The 21,796-nt window shown below is 46.5% G+C and overlaps 1 protein-coding gene across 6 annotated transcripts in view; it reads left to right on the top strand.

Annotated features, from left to right (window-relative positions):
- ACOX3 (acyl-CoA oxidase 3, pristanoyl) overlaps window positions 1-21,796 on the top strand; it is a 126,644-nt gene that overhangs the window by 82,707 nt on the left and 22,141 nt on the right. For all 6 annotated transcript variants that reach the window (XM_073574552.1, XM_073574555.1, XM_073574553.1 and 3 more), the window contains exons 14-16: window positions 17,297-17,412; window positions 19,898-20,072; window positions 21,258-21,325. In XM_073574552.1, the coding sequence (XP_073430653.1) occupies window positions 17,297-17,412; window positions 19,898-20,072; window positions 21,258-21,325 (359 nt within the window). The remainder of the gene's footprint in view (window positions 1-17,296; window positions 17,413-19,897; window positions 20,073-21,257; window positions 21,326-21,796) is intronic.

Here is a 21,796-nt window from a genome sequence, read left to right as displayed (position 1 = left end):
TGTGTGGCTCGCAGCCCTCTCGTGTGTAGCTCGCTGCCCGCTCTTGTGTGGCTCGCTGCCCGCTCGTGTGTGGCTCTCAGCCCCCTCGTGTGTGGCTCTCAGCCCCCTCGTGTGTGGCTCGCAGCCCCCTCGTGTGTGGCTCGCTGCCCGCTCGTGTGTGGCTCGCTGCCCGCTCGTGTGTGGCTCGCTGCCCGCTCGTGTGTGACTCGCAGCCCCCTCGTGTGTGACTCGCAGCCCCCTCGTGTGTGGCTCGCAGCCCCCTCGTGTGTGGCTCTCAGCCCGCTCGTGTGTGGCTCTCAGCCCGCTCGTGTGTGGCTCTCAGCCCTCTCGTGTGTGGCTCGCAGCCCTCTCGTGTGTGGCTCGCAGCCCTCTCGTGTGTGGCTCGCAGCCCTCTCGTGTGTGGCTCGCAGCCCTCTCGTGTGTGGCTCGCAGCCCTCTCGTGTGTGGCTCGCTGCCCGCTCGTGTGTGGCTCGCTGCCCGCTCGTGTGTGACTCGCAGCCCCCTCGTGTGTGACTCGCAGCCCCCTCGTGTGTGGCTCGCAGCCCCCTCGTGTGTGGCTCTCAGCCCGCTCGTGTGTGGCTCTCAGCCCGCTCGTGTGTGGCTCTCAGCCCTCTCGTGTGTGGCTCGCAGCCCTCTCGTGTGTGGCTCGCAGCCCTCTCGTGTGTGGCTCGCAGCCCTCTCGTGTGTGGCTCGCAGCCCTCTCGTGTGTGGCTCGCAGCCCCCTCGTGTGTGGCTCGCAGCCCCCTCGTGTGTGGCTCGCAGCCCTCTCGTGTGTGTCTTTCAGCCTCCTGATGTATGGCTTGCTGCTTTCTGACAACTCATTGCATTGTTATCAGAACTAGCGACTATATTTTATTTCGATACCCGAAGGAAAGATAGGTCAACACTCACTAAGAGTACAGGGTGGATTAGGAGGAGCCATGAAAAGGCTGGTGTGCCGCTGCGGCTGCCTCCTCTTCTTAGCTGGTGGCACCATCTAGTCAATTTTTCCAGCTCTATTGTCTCTCCCAGCCGCTGTCCTCTTCCTAGATTCCTGCTTTTCGCTGCTCACTTCTCATTACTCCTAAGCTCCCAAAAAATTTCCTTCAGATATCACTCATTTGTCACATCCTTATGTGTTACAGGTTGAGCTCTCATCATACACAGAGGTGCCAGCTGTTTTACACAGTCGGAACCTGGAGGCAGCTGTTGGGACAAGACAGGACTCGAATATTGACTGGCAGAAAATATATGGCGCCACATTTTACACTGAACTGTCAAGTACTGCACTACGAAATTTTAGAGCCTTTTTCAGTTTTCTTATTTTTCTCGATCCTATGGCTTCTACATTTTGTTTGCACAGAATGTGAACAATGACCGTCTTAGCTGAATGTCACTCTCAATGCTAGAACGTTGAGGACCACTGCACTAATGGTCCCCATACACATTAGCCTATATCAGTGGAGCCTGTCTATGGTCAGATGCCGACCGACTGACGGTTGAGAGAGCTGGTGATTGGACATATCTGAATTCGCACTGCCGATCGCGTTCTTTAGGAGATGAGCCGTTGGCCAACACGTCAGTCGATGGGTTTCTCATAGAAAACACAGGAGCGCTCAGCACAACAAGTTCTCCTTTGTAATGGAGAAGCGGCCTAGATGGCTGTCGGCTGAGCGATCGGCATCTAATGTGTATGACCGGATTAAGACGTAACCACCATGGTGGTTTCCAAAATATTAGATAAGCGGCTACATTTTGAAATTGATTATCCTTATTTAGGCAAGAGACAGAGACCTCTTTTTTCCAAAGGCATACCACCTATGTAGATGTTATTTGAAGTCTTTGTGCCAGAACAAAGACAACCCCTTAATGGGTGTTAAGAAATGCCCTCTTGTCTTTGAGTTTTCTCCAAACTCTTAGTAATTTAATTTCTCATTTTTCTCATATCTGTGTTTGGTTAATTTGGGTGGCCATAATATTGTCTGCCATCACTATTTCCCTAGAGTTCTGAATGGCTAATATAGGGAATAACAAGCCTAGCTGAGGCCTACCTCGCATTCTGGATTTCTTTTCGAGAAGGAGAAGTAAAATCACTCGGATAAAGAAGACGCCCAACGTTTGCTCTTCAACCATAACAGCCTCGCGAGAAATGAGTTCAGCTTATGGTATTAACTAGTAGATGCACACGTTACAAGAATCAGCCATTTTCGGGTCATTTCTATGGTTAAAAGTTGACTGAGGTTTTGGATCGTGGACACCCTTGGGGGTTAGATACATAGCTTCCTTTTAAGTATGAGATTATCATTGTGATATCACAAATATACTGGTCTGGACATCACCACAAAGCACTTAAAGCTGAGCAGCCGCACATCTGCATGATCTATGACCAGCTGTCTGTAGTCAGGATTGGTCCAAATATATCAGAATTGTCCTTTAGAGGAATTCTACTTTGGAAGGAACTGAAAACCGTTTTTCCCAGGCTTTCACTATATTGATGGCCTAGCATCTGCCTCTTTGGACCCCAACCAATCGGCTGATTCTGAGCTCCGACGGCGGCCAAATGTAAACGGTGTACAGAGCCCAAACGGCACTGCTCGATGCACCTCATAATGGCTGTTGCAGGTACTGCACATCAGCTCTCACATCAATAGTGGCTGAGCTATAGTATTCGATAACGACCACTACACAGTGTGCAGAGCCGTACTGTACCGACTCCATACAATGTACACATCTGGATGCTGACCAGTGGGGATACCAGGTGTTGGAACCCCACTGATTTTATATTCATGACCTACCTTTAGAGCACATTCAGACTACAGTATAAACTGAAACAAGATCAGAATGCAATGATCGGACTGGTCGGCGGGTCTCCCGACCCATAGGTGACTAATTAGACCCGTACGGTCTAATTTATTAGGCGGTCTGAATGCGCCCTAAGCGTATGTCATCAATATAGCATGCATGGAAAATCTCTTCAAGTAAATTAAAAAAAATCTCCTACAGTAACTTGAACTACTATCCTTATGCCTAAAAGACAAGCCAAAGTGTAGAAAACCTTGCTCCAATGCCAAAATTTCAAGAATGTCTCAGGAACTCCCTGTTATTCACCTCCACATGTAGTTTAGTTTGGAATAACTTTAATTACTCAGCGTCCTTCTCACTTTCCTAAATAATGTGATACATAGACAATTCGCCAATCACTTTATTTATAAATTATGTTGTCTTTTCAAAAAAAAAAAAAAGTGACGGCTAGTAGATATCATACTTTGACATACAGGAAGTGAGGTGGACTCCTAGATCATGGCGGGCAAGCCATTAGATGATGACAGGAGCAATATGTACTGGGAAGTCAGGGAAAGGAAGTTCTAGCTCCCATAGTGCTGACAGATTTCCGGTGAAGTGGAATCAATGATGAGAGTGGATGACAAATTACACAACATGAGAAGTAGTAGAGTTCCTGGACATATTAGACTGTGTTATAAAGCAAGGTGCTCTATTTTTTTTTTTTTTTCATTTTTTTAGAATGTTGAATTTCCTTCTTTTTAACCAAGTGAGCAGCAAATATTGAATCAAGAGCCTGGATTCTGGATAACCGGTTTTGCCAAAAATGTATGTATGTGTTTTCAATCCAAAATGCACGCAGATTACCGGCCAATCTATAAACCATAAAACGCTTTCCATTCCTTAATTTGAAAGGGAATTGTTGAAATATTTGGCCCTCTCTCTTTTTTATGTTATTATTATTATTGTGAATATATATTGGAAGCTGTAAATTAAAATAAACATTTGCTGAAGCTGAAATTCGCAACTTACTACATACATGCTGGTCACGCAAAAAGCCGGGCGTTTTATCAGCTTGGTGTCTAAACTAGTGTTACTAGAGAGGTGCTGTTCTGGATCTTTGCCAAGTGACATTTTCGGTTCATGAGTATCCTCTGTGTACTAGTATGCATATCTTAGGTCTCTGGATCTTTTCCAAGGGATATCTTTGAATTACGAGTATCCTCTGTGTACTAGTATGCATATCTTAGGTCTCTGGATCTTTTCCAAGGGATATCTTTGAATTACGAGTATCCTCTGTGTACTAGTATGCATATCTTAGGTCTCTGGATCTTTTCCAAGGGATATCTTTGAATTACGAGTATCCTCTGTGTACTAGTATGCATATCTTAGGTCTCTGGATCCTTGCCAAGTGACCTCTTCGGATCATGAGTATCTTCTGTGTATCAGCGTGTATATCTTAGGTCTCTGGGTCTTTTGTCAAGTGACATCTTTGTGATCATGAGTATCGTCTGTGTATTAGCATTGCACATCTTAGGTTCCTGGATATTTGCAAAGTGACCTCTTCGGATCATGTGTATCCTCTGTGTACGAGCATGCATATCTTTGGTCCCTGGATCTTTTCCAAGGGACATCTTTGAATTACGAGTATCCTTTGTGTACTAGTATGCATATCTTAGGTCTCTGGATCATCGCCACGTGACTTCTTTGGATCATGAGTATCCATCAGTTGAATCCTTTGTGTACGAGCGTGCATGAGTGGTTGACAGAAAAAGTTATGAGCTAAAGATGTGCAAAACGATTTGCGGGACCTTGGTCTAGTGGCTATATCAGTAACCCACCTGATGGGGAACCCCACAAACCACCTCCTACCTGCCAGCACCCCCTGCACCCCTTTGATTACTAACCTATCGTGACATCATTTATGCATCATACCACAAAGATAACATCGCGCCAGGCCTACAAATCTGAAGTGGCACCTGAGATTAAGTAAGGCAGTGTAAGGTAGGGCTGTCATTCGGGTAGGGGATACTCGCTTGGCAGCCAATAAATCACATCCGGCACAGGTTTTCCATAAAAACAATCACAGTCCATGCGGTTTATTTAGGCATCAAAGCAATAGAAAACAGCATAGTGTCCATGACAGAGCTTTACTCTGTCAGCCCTGTGGTCACACAGGTTATGCAATGTTCCATACGCAGGCTCTTCAGCCTCACAGATACAGCCTCACCCCGTCAGGGTTTACCTCATGGCCGCTTCACCACGCTGCAGACGTCCATTCCCTCCAGGGAACTATCAGGCACGTGCAGCCATTAACACAGCGTTCACTTGCTGTCAGGAAGACAGCCCCATCTATCAGACGGGACCTTCCAAAACGGACCAACCAGGGCCCTGCATTCACTCCATGTGACCTTCCCTGGCCACCTCATATGGTCTGTAGCCACGCCGACCGGGTCACATGGCTATGACCTCATCACAGGTCCTTCAACCACTCATACACACTTTACAATAGCATTCTTAGACACACCCCCTCGGTAACTCACCAGCTACCTGGAGACTTCTCCCTGACACATTGGAATGAAAGATCAGCTCTGCTGATCAGCACATAAGCAAGCCTCCATCCCAATGCCACCCACCTTGAGATACATAACAATCCTTTAGCACCCTGCTCCTGTTACCACTCTGGACAAGGCTATCCGTGGACACCCACACAGCGCCCCCTAGCGAACACAGTGGTCACTACACCACAGCAGGTAGGAGGAAGTTTGCATGGCACCCATGGACTACAGACATTGCTGCTGGACCAGGGTTCTGCAAACTTATTCTCTCATCTCTACTGTTCTGTAGTCGGACAACAGCTATCTCAAGTGTAGTATGGCCACTTTTAAGGTGTATTTACACTGAAAGATTATGGTGTACCGTTTCACAGTAATCTTTCAGTGTAAAACGGCTGCTAATCACATGCTGGAATGATCACACTTATTCATCGGGTGAAATTATCTTTTGTCATGTGCAAAAGATCATGATTCTCGGCAGCACATTGTACTGTGTAAGCAGGACAACGTTAACCTGTGCACACTGAAAAATGTATTACAGATCATTCCGTGTGCATTGTCTAGTACGGTCAGCCTGTGTAACCAGGCTATTAAATGACTACTACAGGTCAATATTTACCGATCGGCCATCGTTTAGTACCACCAACTGGTCCACCTATACGAACCTTTAGTCTATTCTCGCACTTTAAGTGGCAAAAATATGATGTGAACAAAGCCCTACCAGCCGTGAAAGCCTAAAGTGCAAATTGGTAACACCCCATTCCCTTCGGATTGCGTGACCGTCTCGCAAAAAGTGGGACTATCGGAAAGCGCAGGATACCATTGGATTAGAGACATCTGGTGTAGAGAATTGCAGCATCATTTTTTTTTTTTTTTTGTGGCAATCGGATAAGATTTATAGTGGACATGTCAATATTGCAGGCCTATATAACCAGCCATTCAATCCCCGCTCCACACTTATGGGGTCAGTGCCCTGAACCAGAAGGGTGTACATGGGTGTCTTGTGATGGCCATTATCTCAAGTCATGCTGCAAGGCTTGTAAAAGGAACTGACATTGATTATTTGGGTTGGCTCTAGTGAGATAGGTGAGATTTGCGGGCCTTTTTAAGGAAAACTCATCTGCTTTATTTTCCCACGGAGCATTGCTGGTCTCCCTAAGTAGTGCCTGTTTCCATCAAGGTGTGTCAAGGGCAGCTCAATCGGTCATCCAAAACCTTCTCTGCACTGATGAGGGGCAAGCACCCAGGAGTCTGTAGATGGATCTCTGGCTTGGCTTATATGCCTCCTCATGTTACAAGCCTGTATAAAGGGTTGCACATTGACTACCTCCATAGGTGAAGAGTAATTTGCATTTCTATATAAGTAATGACATCCATATGATGCCCCCACTAAAAACGCCAAATTAAAGATTGAAAAAAACCACTTTCTAGTTGGTTGTGTCAATCCGCTGCTCTCTACAGGTGTGACCACAGTTAATCCCATTATCTCCTCGTACCCTCTTAATAGCCCCAAGTTTTGTGGCACATCATAGAACTGTCTTCGTTCTGCCTATTGTGGTCACAGCTTGTTTCTTGTCCCTGCTCTAATCTGTAATATATAATATCCTCATTAAACTGGTTATCTGTGCTATCCTACTGTTTTAATAGATAAAGCAAGGGAGACACAAAGCGCAATAGGGTCTTATCCGATAATAAGTTAGCACTTTTTACGTAGGAAGCTGCTCACCTGGTATTAGGTAGTCAAAGCACATGTAGGAGAGGCTGCCGCAGATCCACAGGTCGGTCAACGACCCGACAATACAGACACTGCAAAAAGGATGTGGATTCCAGTAAGCTATATGTGGTATTTTCCTGAGGAAGTGGTGGTATTCACCCTGAAACTCCTCGATTAAACCACTTCTTAACTGTTACTGCATCTTGGAAATCTATTATTTGGGCAGCGTGGACTGGAATCCACATCCTTTTTTGCAGTATCCTACTGTTTTGTTAAACACTTCCCGTGTAATAATTGCTTTTTTTCCCCACCAAAATGACAATGTCTGATTCAAAACTGCTCTTTCTAGTGTTTTTTATGCATGAAGTTGCAACCATAGTCGGCCATTTTGAAAACTATGGAGAATTCCTTTGGTCACTCAGTCACAAATGCATACACGAAAACTCTTTTGTGCTGTCTCCTGCCTCCTTTCTCCATATGTGTCAGTATTAATACATGCTCCATTGATAGTTGGCAATGCAAAATTCTCCAGAATTTCCCTTAGGCTGGGTTCACATTGCGTTAATGGCCCTGCGTTCAACGGGATCCGTTACATAGCGGCACTAACGCTATGTAACGGATTCGTTAACGCACCCATTGGCCACAGTGTTACTAACGCATCCAAACGCATGCCAAAATCGCCATGATGCGTTACTTCATGACGTACCCTTGAATGCGGTCTGCAGCGTTCGGGGGTGCGTCATGAAGTAACAAAAAAAAATACACTTTACTTTGGTATGAAAATAAATCATATAAATTCACTTTATTAAGTTAAAACAATGGTTCACATCAAAGTGCATACTCAAAAACAAAAACAAACGTGTTCCCATATTTCCCAATAAAATAGGAAGAACTAAAGTCCCTCTTATGTCCACTATACTTTATATGATTTATTGCTCGATACCCTAGTTGGATCACAGTTGGAATATACCACTTTGGTATGAAGCAGAAGTATTATTCCTGGATACATTACCTAAAGAAGGAATAATGTTTCTACATTACGTCCTATTAGGGATCTAAAAGGGGCACTCACCCCCCACCCTCCAGCACACAACCTGGTTGCCCCTCTCTGGGGAAGCTTTGTTGCCAACCTTGCTCTATTCACGTATAAACTAAAAATTTATGGCGAGCATTCATTCCTCTTTTAAAGTTTTTTCCTGTACATTCGCCCCCGGCCACCCAACATCATCCAGACAATAGGGCTGCTCCGCGGGTCCCTGTGCAGCATGTGACCCGGCCATCAGTACTGTGCAGTGAAACCCCATTGAGGAGATGCCACACTACACCAGTTCTCCACCCCTTCCTTCTCATCGTTGGTGCGTGTCATAGAGACTTGTCTTCCACCGATCATATAAAGAGGGAGCACTTTAAATAGGAAACCCCAAGGAAAAAGTCATTTTATAGTTGTGGTGCTCTGCACCCTAGGCTTTCCATAGTTTTCCATTGATTTCCAAAGAAAAGGCGCTCGGTAATTCTGGTAACAAGATAAGGTCCGAGATCAGTCCTACAATACAATCTTTTGATGTTAGAGAATCACTTTTGGGTGGCTTTTCCCTAAACTTGGCTTCTTTAATGGCATATGGCTGTTATCACTGGAGAAAGCTACATGTGGCCATTGATTTCTCCTGTAGGGAAAACTACAATTCCTTGGTGCCAATCTCCGATTTGAGTCATCAGGGCTGGAACCAGTTTTGCCAGATTTCCACATTGGTCATACGGGAGGTGCCACGTGCGTAACTCCAGTCTTCGACTTCATGCATACTTGGACAGCTTTCGGAAACAGCTGTCCAGGTGGGATGACCCCTTCACGAGTCTCAATTGATGACCATTCTACAGTTTGCCAGTGTACGGCAAGAAGATATCCCCAGTCTAGATGTCCTTACCCCGATAAATCTGACTGAGGAAAGGCGAGAGATGACTATCGCGGCAACACAATAGGTCGCCCATGCCGGGTAACACTAGTTAACCTCCATTATTTGGGGAGTCTCTCTTACAAATCAGTCATAATGAACAATCAGTACTGATTACCAGTATGGATTACACTGTTATGGGAAAGTGGAGTTGTGCGCGTCGGACACTAATGATTGTAGCAGGCAGGTTATGAGAAGTTCTGGAGAGAAGACCTTGTGCTTTTCATGTAAACATTCAGGATCCTCCATAGGCGTTATGACCTCAGACTTGGTAACGCAGATCCTGTTATTTCCATAACACGACTTTACCAAGGACTATGTGAGCTTGTGTAATGCTGAGAACAGAGATGACAGCAGCATGTAATGAGCTTTTTCTACACGCTTCACGCAGTCAACGGATTGTATTCAGTTATGCTAAGTAATGTCACATTCCCCTGATTAGCACAATGTCCTCGGCCCGTCCTTGGTATGTTGTTTTGATGGAAACACTGAGACGTTACAACAGTTTAATGCTGGTTTAATGTTTGTATTATAAAACGTTGGGTACACAGAGGCCTGTATGACGTCAGTGGAACAGTCGTGGCAGCAAAATGCTCTGAATTTTATATATAGTTCTGATTTGCCCTTTGTTTAACTAAGGGCTCATACTCATTGGCGAGAAAAACGGACGAGTGCAGTCCGAGAAAAAATCGGATTGCACTCTGACCAATGTTATTCAATGGGTGAATGGCTGCAATTTTTTTTCTCAGCTCAAATGGAACTGAGAAAAAAAATCGCAGCCTGCTGCGTATCTCGTATGAGACTCACCAATGCAAGTCAATGGATGCGAGAAAAAAAATCGCACAGCACTCGGACCATGCGATTGCTGTCCGATTTTTATGCACCGGTAATTCATGTGCAGTGTACTGTAAAATCACACTGACAGGTTAGAATAGAATAGATATATATACACATAAAATCTATATATATATATATATATATATATATATATATATATATATATACCGTGTGTCTATATATATATATATATATATATATATATATATATATATACATACACAGTGCCTTGCGAAAGTATTCGGCCCCCTGGAACTTTTCAACCTTTTCTCCTTCGCCTCATTGGGGGACACAGATACTGTGGGTGTATGCTTCTGCCGCTAGGAGGCTGACACTAAGTGAAAAAAAGAGGCTAGCTCCTCCTCCGTCGTATACACCCTCGCCCCTATTGCAGGCAGAACTCAGTTTTTTGCTTAGTGTCCATGGAGGCACACACGTCTGGTTTTGCTCCAGACTTTTTCTTTTTTTTTTTTTTTTTTTTCCCCATGAAGATGAGACAGAGGCGACGGACCCTATTGAAAGGGTCCGATCTCCCCAAACCATCAACGGGCGAGCACGTGCGAGTGTCCCTCCACGTATCCTCTCCCGCGACGTGGGACACAATGCCGGACTTAGCCCTGACCACCCCTAGGTATTGAAACCATGGGCTCAACAGAGGCACAAGACTAGTCCATGCGGCCCCCACTGCTCCACCAATGCTTAGACTGCGGTGCTGCAAGGCGGCGGACGGTCCCTCTCTCCTCACCCCCTGAAGGGGTTAGATGGAGCTAGGGTGCCTGCACCATCCTATTTTGTCAAGGCCCCCTCACATACCTGAGCTGAGAAGCTATAGAGGATTGCCAGTGAGGAGAGGGCCTGGGAGGGCTCCTGCGGCGAAGATCCGGGGCTGGAGCCCTTAGCTGTCAGATGCCTCCGGCCAGTGGCTGGGGTAAGTGCTGCCCGGGAGAGCCAAAGGGAAAATGAGGTGCTACCTCCTTCCCCCTATCCCCAGCAGGGGACAGATACGGCATGTCCAAAGAAGCAGCATGCATCTCTTGTCGGGCTGCGTTTCCGCGGGTGCAGAGCAAGCGATTATGCAAAGCCGGCGACTCCAAACGCACCCAGGAGCCCTCCCCTGCGACCGAACCCACAATGCTGGTGTGGGCAGACCGCAGAGAACAAGGCTCGGGATTCCCGCTGTGCAGCGCCCGGAGCCCGACGCCTAACAGAACCTCAGTGTCCGTCCTCCTCTGCTACCAAGGTGCCAAGCCCCCCAGAGTGGGTTCTATCACTGTCACAGGTCAACATCACGCTAGATTCTCTTGCCCGCTTAGGATGGTTGGCAATGCAAAGAAGTCATCCCTTGTGCCAGCTCGGAGGATCTCCTTCCTAGGAATGATCTTCGACACTTGCCGAGGGTTGGTAATTCTCCCTCAGGAAAAGGTGCTAGCTCTCTGGTAGGGAGTCTGGACACTTCGCCAACCAGTCCCTCATACCATCCGATCCGGGATGAGGATTCTAGGGAAAATGGTGGCGGCAATTGAAGCGATACCTGTCGCCTAGTTCCACCTTCGCCCCCTGCGGCACGCCCTCTTGTCAGCCTGGGACAAGACTCCTTTCACGCTCGATCGGCGGTGGCGACTGTTCTCTCTAGTCAGGCAGTCGCTCGGATGGTGGATAACCAGTTCCTCTCTGGCCCAGGGGAAACCTTTCCCCCCAGATCATTGGCTGGTAATGACAACCGACGCCAGTCTCCTCCGTGGGGGAGTGGTGTTTCGCCACCACACAACCCAGGAACGGTAGTCGCCACAGGAGGCACGCCTCCCAATCAACTTATTGGGGATACAAGCAATTCGGCTGGCTCTGCAGAAGTTTCATCACTTTCTAGCAGGCCGCCCCGTCCGGATTTAATTGGATAACGCCACGGCGGTGGCTTACATAAATCATCAAGGGGGCACCCGCAGCAGAGCAACCATGCATGAGGTGGGGCTCATTCTTCAGTGGGCCGAAGCAAACCACTCGGTGATTTCAGCTGTCCACATTCCGGGGCGTGGAAAATTGGGCGGCAGACTTTCTCAGCCGGCAGGGTCGTGCATCCGGAGAGTGGTCTCTACATCCCGAAGTTTTTCAGCAGATTTGTCAACTGTGGGGAGCTCCGGATGTGGACCTGATGGCTTCCAGAGTGAATGCCAAGGTGCCCACATATGTCGCTCAGGCCAGGGACCCGCAGGCATTCGCGGTGGACGCATTGGTTCTGCCATGGAACCAGTTTCGCCTCCCATATCTATTTCCCCCACTGCCACTACTTCCGAGAGTCATCAAAAAGATCAGGACGGAAGTGGTGCCAGCGATTCTGCTGGCCCAGACTGGCCCCGTCGAGCGTGGGACACAGATCTAATGCAGCTGCTCGCCGACGTTCTTTGGCGCCTGCCAGAGCACCCAGATCTACTGTCTCAAGGGCCGATTTGCCACCCGAACTCAGGGACACTGTGTTTGACGGCATGGCCATTGAATCTTGGATTCTAACCCAAGCAGGGTTCGGGTGCGAGGTGGTCGCTACAGTGATTAGTGCCCGGAAGCCTGCTTCAGCACGAGTTTACCACCACACTTGGAAGGTGTTCTTTGCTTGGTGTTGAGGTCGCGGTGTTTCTCCGCTGAGATTCTCGATCCCCAACATCTTGGCTTTCCTCCAGTCGGGCTTAGAGAGGCCGGATAGCTCAGTCAGTAGAGCATTAGACTCGGGCTTTGCCCCAGGTTCCCTCAGGAGACAAATATCGGCCTTATCCGTCCTGTTCCAGCGCAGAATTGCTACCAATTTGCAGGTGAGGACTTTTCATTCAGGGGGTCTCCCACTTGGTACCTCCCTATAAGGCGCCTATGGACGCCTGGAACCTTAACATGGTTCTAAGTGTTCTGCAAGAAGCCCCATTTGAACCGCTTCAGGATGTATCTTTGAGGTACCTTTCCTGGAAAGTGGTGTTCCTAGTGGCCATCACTTCCATCAGGCGGGCTTCAGAGCTGGCGGCCCTATCCTGCCGAGCTCCGTTCCTCACTTTCCATAAGGATAAGGTGGTCCGCATACCAGCCCTTCCTTTTCTGCCGAAAGTCGTGTCCCCTTTTCCACATTAATGAAGATGTTGTTTTGCCTTCATTTTGTCCAGCACCGGTGCACCGTGTGGAAAAGGCTCTTCACACGTTAGACCTGGTAAGAGCCTCCGGAGGTACGTATCGCGGACGGCACCCTTTCGTCAGACGGACACGCTGTTCGTGCTCCCCGAAGGGCGCAGGAAGAGACTAGCCTCAAAATCGACCATAGCCAGATGGATTCGTTTCACTATTCAGGAGTCCTACCGCATTAGAGGCACGCCGATTCCAGCAGGGATCAGAGCGCACTCTACTCGGGCAGTGGGCGCCTTTTGGGCGCTTCGGCACCAGGCTTCGACGGAACAGGTTTGCAAGGCAGCAACCTGGTCCAGCCAGCACACATTTGCCAAACATTATATTATCCATGCTCAGGCCTCGGCGGATGCGAACCTGGGTAGAAGGATTCTCCAAGCAGCGGTGGCGCACCTTTTAAACAAGAGGTGCATGTAGCTTGGATCGGTGAGTCAATCTCCCACCCAGGGACTGCTTCAGGATGTCCCACAGTATCTGTGTCCCCCAATGAGGCGAAGGAGAAACATGGATTTTTGTGATAACTCACCGTAAAATCCTTTTCTCCGAGACGCTCATTGGGGGACACAGCACCCACCCTATTAGCCAGTTGGCTCTGTTTTTGTTTAGTTAATATGCATTTATTTATGTGATATAAGGGTGGTCCTTTTCTGGACATGTTGTACCTGTATTAAGGCTGATTTTGTTGTCCTCCTACTGCTTTGGCACCAAACTGAGTTCCCCCTGCAATAGGGGCGAGGGTGTATACGACGAAGGAGGAGCTAACCTCTTTTTTTTCACTGTGTCAGCCTCCTAGTGGCAGAAGCATACACCCACAGTATCTGTGTCCCCAATGAGCGTCTCGGAGAAAAGGATTTTACGGTGAGTTATCACAAAAATCCATGTTTCCCGTCTATCATGCTTCAAACATAAAGATACCAAATGTACATTTTTGGTGAAGAATCAACAACAAGTGGGACACAATTGTGAAGTTGAACAAAATTTATTTGTTATTTTACATTTTTGTGGAAATTCAAAAACTGAAAAGTGAGGCGTGCAATATTATTCGGCCCCTTTAGCTTAATACTTTGTTGCACCACCTTTTCCTGCAATTGAGCTTCCCAGGCTATTAATATTAATAGTTAATAGTTGTGGAAGTTGATGTCACCTTTGTTACATAAAACCTCGAGGTTAGTAAAGGAGAGGCGTCAATAAGGCGCCAGTCAAAAAATCCTTTAATTGAAATAAAGACACAGACACCTTTAATATTCTTATTTAAACCATACTTACGACCTCACTTAATTCCTGCAAAGCCCTCTATCTCCTGTAATAAAAGTAAAATAATAAACCAACCATATACCATACCTGTCCGTCGTTGTGTCCCACGCAGTAATCCTTATCTGGGGGATATACAGTTTTCAACCTCGATGGTGCCAAGATGTGACCGTCCTGGCTGAGAACCACTGGTGAATGAGGAGATGGTGGGAACGGAGCTTCAGTGACTAGCGGTGATGTCACTGAAGCTGCGCTCGCACAGCCTGAACTGAGATGACCTCTAGACCGTGGGAAAATGCCAGTGATGAGGGCACCGCAGTTCATGCTCAGTGTATTCACAGCACAAAACCATTACAAAATTTACCACTAGTCACTGAAGCTCCGCTCACAGCATCTCCTCATTCACCAGTGGTTTTCAGCCGGGATGGTCGCATCTTGGCACCATCGAGGTTGAAAACTATTTCACCTCCAGATATGGATTACGGTGTGGGACACAACGATGTACAGGTATAGTATTTTGTTGGTTTATTATTTTTACTTTTATTACAGGAGATCAAGGGCACCGGGGGAATAAGTGAGGTCGTAAGTATGGTTTAATTAAGAATATTAATGGAGTCCGGGTCTTTATTTCAATTAAAGGGTTAATAATAGGGGCGTCTTATTGACGCCTCTCCCTTACTAACCTCGGGGCTTGATGTCACAAAGGTGACATCAACCCCCACAACTATTACCCCACTTGCCACCGCTACAGGGTAAGTGGAAAAAGCAAGGCTAAGTGCCAGAATTGGCACATCTTAGAGATGCGCCTTTTCTGGGATGGATGAGAGCTGATGTTTTTAGCCAGGGGGCCAGTATCCATGGCCCCTTCCTAGGCTATTAATATCAGCCTTCAGCTATCTACATAGCCTTTGCTAGCTATTAATTATAGGGGGAGCCCACACCATTTTTTTCTGGAAAATAATCTTTTATTAATTACATACATGTCCAGTAATTTTGTACACACACTATACTAATTGTATTTGTCACTGACATCTATATATCTACCTATTCTCTATGTATTTACTGTAGTAAACCATCTCTGATGTAATGCTGTGAGTAGAACATTAACACGGTGGTGCAGTCGCCAATGGCAACTGGTCTCAAGAGGAGGACTTGCGTGTTTAGTGACTGTAAACTGAAGGATATTGTGTACTGTGTAAAGCTGAGTGTAGCACATTAACACACAGCGGTGCAGTCACCCACAGCAACTGGTCAGAGGTGGACTGAAGATAAACCTCAAAGGGAAAATAATCTGGTGTTCAAGTGTCAAAAAATACACCAGAGAGCACAAAAAAAGGAAAACCCCTAAAATTTAACTTTTAATTCAATGATTAAAAAAAGACACACAGATGTGAAATCACTAGATACCAGGGAGTCATGAATCAGAAAAACCAAAACACATAATACGTATTGAGGATATAGATATATATATATCAGAAGGGCAAAAGGCTATCAGGCCCTAATACACCCTAATCCAGCTCTTCCTGACTGTGGAGGTTGGCACTCTAGTTGTTGACGACATGGCGCCCCCGCTCAACGTCGGCGTCCCCATTAACGCCCTAGATCACCCCTTTTTATATAAAAAAGACACACTCATACCTATAATACCGAAAAACAATAATTACATAAAGTACATAAAATACGTTTTTTGAATCTTCCTAAGGGGGTATTTACCCATTGGTCTGCTGATTGCAGCGTGTCAGTATTTTTTGACTACGAGATAAGGGTACCGTTACACTTAGCGATGCACCAGCGATCCCGACAACGATATGGATCGCTGGTGCATCGCTAAGTGGTCGCTAGTGAACTGCCACAAAGGCAGATCTCACCAGCGACATAGCAGGGGTCGGGGGTCGCTACTTACCTGTCAGACGAGGCGATCCTGACGTCCTCCCGCCCGCGTCCATGCGTCGCTCGTCGGCGCCACAGGAAGCCCAGCAGGAAGCGCCTGATGAGAAATGGTCCAGGACGTTCTCGCGCGATCAGCGATAACCAGCGGGGGAGCCGGTCGGAGGTAAGTATCACACATAGCGATATCGCTAGCAATATCGCTGCTACGTCAAAAAATTGGTGACGTTACAGCGATATTGCTAGCGATATCGCTGTGTGTAACGGGGGCTTAAGTGTCATGAAGCTGAATTTTTTATACCCTTGCTTGACTCCGAGATAAGATTTCATTGTTGGGGGTATTTATACTACGAGATAAGTTTACCGCACTATAGCACTTTTTTATGTAATTATTGTTTTTCGGTATTACGGGTGTGAGTGTGTGTCTTTTTTGTGTCCCTTTTTGTATACGTAGGGTGGTCTAGGGCGTTATTAGGGACGCCAACGTTGAGCGGGGGCGCCATGTCGTCAACAGCTAGGGTGCCAATCTCCGCAGTCAGGAAGGGCTGGATTAGGGTGTATTAGGGCCTGATAGCCTTTTGCCCTTCTGATATATATATATATATATATATATATATATATATATATATATATCCTCAATACGTATTATGTGTTTGGTTTTTCTGATTCATGACCCCCTGGTATCTAGTGATTTCACATCAGTGTGTCTTTTTTTAATCATTGAATTAAAACTTAAATGTTAGGGGTTTTCCTTTTTTTGTGCCCTCTGGTGTATTTTCAGAGGTGGACTGGCATGTTTAGTGGCTGTAATCCAGAGGATATTTTTTTTTTATTTTATTTTAAAGTAAAGTCACCAATGCGGCATGGTGGCCCAGGGGTTTGCACCGTTGGCCTGCAGCTCTAGGCTTCTGGATTTGATTCCATCCCAGGGCAACATCTACATGAAGTTTCTATTTTTTCCCATGTGCTTTGGTTTTTTCCATACTCCCAAAGTCATATTCCTTAGTTATTCTGGAATTTCAATTATGAGCCTTATTACAATTTGTCACCCAATCAGAGTATGGCATTTATGGCTGTCCTTTATCAGCTCCTGGGGGGACGTGCCCTGCTGTATTCTTTGTCCGGGTGCTAGGAATATTTAACTGCAGTCACAGTGTTAATAAGTAGACTATGTTCTTGTCTTTCAGTCACGCTGGATGCCTACAAATGGTTGGTCTGCTACCTCCTAAGAGAAAGTCATCATAAACTCCAGCAAGAGAAGAAAAGAGCCGCCAATGATTTTGATGCCAGAAATAACAGCCAGGTACAGTGTAATGCTGATAGTCTAAACCAGGGATGTCAAACTAAAATACACAGAGCGAGCTTGCACAAAGTCACTGGCCAACCTTGATATTTATTGAAAAAAAGTCTACAATTGAGGACGTTTTTTCCTTATCATTAAATATAATGATGAACTTTTTCGTATGGAAACAAACTTAAAGGGGCTGTCCCACGAGCAAAGTATATTTTAATTAATAGATCTTACAATAAAATATTGGAATAATATAATATTATGTAAGAGGAGTAACAAGCATAAGGCCCAACGGTCTAATGTAAATAAGTAATAACAAAGGATTAAAAACCTTGAATTGTACAGATAATAAAGTATGATGCACACAAAAGTGCCCCCAAACACAATGATACCCCCACAGTAAATTGTTACACAATTCCCTCTACACGCATGGCAGGATGACCCTACTGTACCCCACCTCAACTCCTCCAGCAAAGTATCGTGATCCCTTAACAGTATGATTCCCCAACTGTAATCCCCACACAGTATAATGGACCCCACATAGTTCTTCATACAGTATAATAGGCCCTGCATTGCCTTCCCAACAGTATAATGTGCAAGCTTCCCTACCTTAGCCCACACTGTATACACTATCCCTGTACTACAACATCCTTTTCTGTGGTCTCCCTGCTAACACCCTCGCACCTCTCCAGTCCATCCTCAACTCTGCTGCCCGACTAATTCATCTCTCTCCTCACTACTTTTCTGCTTCTCCCCTCTGCAAATCTCTTCACTGGCTCCCATTCCCTCAGCGTATCCAGTTCAAATTACTAATACTGACCTACAAGGCCATCTATAACCTGTCTCCCCCATATGTCTCTGAACTAATCTCCTGAAACCTTCCCTCATGTAATCTCTGGTCCTCCCAAGACCTCCTTCTCTCCTCCACACTTATTCGCTCCTCACCCAACCGCCTCCAAGACTTCTCCCGAATAGCCCCCATCCTCTGGAATTCTTTGCCCCAACACGTCCGACTATCAACCTCATTCGGATCCTTCAGACGGAACCTGAAAACCCACCTCTTCAGGAAAGCCTACAGCCTGCAATGACCCCACTACCTCCTCACCACTACTGGAGCTACCACCTCAGCATGACTGGAGCTGCTGCAACCCCCCAACCTACTGTCTCCTTCCCCACCATCCTGTAGCATGTAAGCCAGAGAGGGCAGGGTCCTCTCCCCTCTGTATCAGTCTGTGATTGTTAGTTTGTTTACTGTGATATCTGTAATTTGTATGTAACCCCTTCTCATGTACAGCACCATGGAATCAATGGTGCTTTATAAATAGATGATGATAATAATACTGTGCTGTCACTGTTCACAACATCTCTGTACTGTGCGATCATTGTGCACATTATTCCTGTACTGTGCGGTCATTGTGCACATTCTCCCTGTACTGTGCGGTCACTGTGCACATTATCCCTGTACTGTGTGCGGTCACTGTGCACATTATTCCTGTACTGTGTGCGGTCACTGTGCACATTATCCCTGTACTGTGTGCGGTCACTGTGCACATTATCCCTGTACTGTGTGCGGTCACTGTGAACATTATCCCTGTACTGTGTGCGGTCACTGTGCACATTATCCCTGTACTGTGTGCGGTCACTGTGCACATAATCCCTGTACTGTTTGGTCACTGTGTACATTATCCCTGTACTGTGCGCGGTCACTGTGCACATTATCCATGTACTGTGTGTGGTCACTGTGCACATTATCCCTGTACTGTGCGGTTACTGTGCACATTATCCCTGTACTGTGTGCGGTCACTGTGCACATTATCCCTGTACTGTGTGGTCACTGTGCACATTATCCCTGTACTGTGTGCGGTCACTGTGCACATTATCCCTGTACTGTGTGCGGTCACTGTGCACATTATCCCTGTACTGTGTGCGGTCACTGTGCACATTATCCCTGTACTGTGTGCGGTCACTGTGCACATTATCCTTGTACTGTGTGCGGTCACTGTGCACATTATCCCTGTACTGTGTGCGGTCACTGTGCACATTATTCCTGTACTGTGTGCGGTCACTGTGCACATTATCCCTGTACTGTGTGCGGTCAATGTGCACATTATCCCTGTACTGTGTGCGGTCACTGTGCACATTATCCCTGTACTGTGTGCGGTCACTGTGCACATTATCCCTGTACTGTGTGCGGTCACTGTGCACATTATCCCTGTACTGTGTGCGGTCACTGTGCACATTATCCCTGTACTGTGTGCGGTCACTGTGCACATTATCCCTGTACTGTGTGTGGTCACTGTGCACATTATCCCTATACTGTGTGTGGTCACTGTGCACATTATCCCTGTACTGTTATGCATTATAATTTTGGATATCATTTTTTATATCCTCACTGTATTGGTTGCATTTTCCTGCATGTTTTCAGTTGGAGATATGGATTGCTAAATAATGTAAGTGTCCTTTGTCAGCCAATACAGTATTTTCTCTTATCTCTTAGGCATATTACTGTCGCTCCTTGGCCTTGGCATTTATCGAACACACAGTTCTTCAGAGATACTATGATTATATCCATGACCCAAGCACACCCGCCTCACTGCAACCCGTCCTGAAGAAGCTGTGCTGCCTTTATGGACTGTGGTCCCTGAGCAAACACATCGCTGTGCTCTACCAAGGTGAGGACCTCCTCCACGCACCGCGCCTGCAGAGTCCACCGGGCATTTCCACATACGCTCTCCTGAATGAAAAGGGTTTGTCCTCCTATATCGGCTTATGCAGATAATAGAGGCCCCCGATACGGAAGCGCTCTTCTATCATGCTGACTGTGCAGCGAGCAGTTCACGATGGAGCCTGTGCATTACTAGATACATCACAAAGGTCACCAGCATCTGCACGGCGTACATGCAACCGCAGGACGGTGTGAACAAAGACAGTGAAGATTTCTGCATAGAGAAGTTCAGTAACACATTTTACATCTGCAGACGGCACTTTCATCGTTTATGCAACCTACAGATAGTAACGGCCCTCCTCACATAACGGGAAGTAGCTTCCACCATAGCAGCGTACAAGCACAGCAGTCTGGGGCGCCCTTTATATTTATGAATAGAGTGGGCATCCACAGATTGGGGGATTTTTTAAATTTTTTTATTTTTTTTTTTTTAGCAAAAGTGGCTAGAAGGGTCCCTAATGCTCCCTGGAAGGACCCATCTTTTTGGCAAAAAGTCAAATCTGGACTTGCGGGTTGGGCATCCTACATACCCCCGGTGGTCCTCCTCGCTGTGTGTTATCATGAGGTCTCGCTCTTTGCACCAGCCCAGCGCGGTCACGTTCTTTACTAAGCAGTTACTAGCCAGTAACCACTCTCATGATGTTGCCGTCCGGTAACTGGATAGAACAGTACATAGCGGTGCTGGGTTAGTGCAGTGCCGCCATATGTATCTGTTCCTGGACAGACCCTTAATATAAGCAGATAGAATCTTTGGCCGTCCAGGATTTTCATCCAAACTCCATTGTTATAGGACGTCATTCCAGGCATGGTTTCCCTTACTCCTCTGCTGTGACATTGCTATGTGCATTACTCCTCAGCTGTGACATTGCTATGTGCATTACTCCTCAGCTGTGACATTACTATGTGCATTGCTCCATGCTGTGACATTGCTATGTGCATTACTCCTCAGCTGTGACATTGCTATGTGCATTACTCCTCTGCGGTGACATCACTGTTTTTATTATTCCGCCTCTGTGACATCATTTTCTGCTTAGCAGTCTACTTTGACGTCACTGTTTTGCAATCCAGTTGTATAAATCATAAAGTGAATATCTCTATATTATCTTTCTTATTTCCCGCTGCTGTGTTGCAGGTGGTTACTTCTCCGGTGAACTGCACGGCAGAATCGTGCAGGACGCAATTCTGGATCTATGCGCTCAGGTAGTATATCAGTGCGGAAAGGTTCACATGTCATGTACATATTTGTATAAGTCGCCCGTCTCACACTTATTGCCAAATGCGTAACCTGAACTACTCCTGCATCCTAAAAATTCTCTCTTGGATATGGATCTGATGATGGTGTGGGGGGGGGGTGCTGGGGTACAAGGGTTCAAGTCATAAAACTTTAGATGACATTAAAGGGGTTCTCCAGTGATAGATTACCACCAATCCACAGGATAGGTGACAACTTATTGATGGATGGGTGGATGACAGTAGAGACCGGCACCATTCGGCAGAACAGAGAGCCTTTTATCCGCATTAGAATAGCTCCACATGTCGGACACCCAGCTGCTCCCCGTTTATTCTCTGTGGGGCGGCTGAACATGCAGAGAGCAGCAGCCCTACAGGGAATGACTGCAGCGGTGGTCGATCCTGCGCATTCTAGCGGGGATAAAAGTGCTCCGTTCTTCC

The sequence above is a fragment of the Dendrobates tinctorius genome, unplaced genomic scaffold, assembly GCF_039654945.1.
Source record: "Dendrobates tinctorius isolate UK_male_01 unplaced genomic scaffold, ASM3965494v1 ptg000039l, whole genome shotgun sequence".
In the NCBI taxonomy this organism is placed as follows: domain Eukaryota; kingdom Metazoa; phylum Chordata; class Amphibia; order Anura; family Dendrobatidae; genus Dendrobates; species Dendrobates tinctorius.
This window is presented reverse-complemented; position numbering and strand designations above follow the sequence as displayed.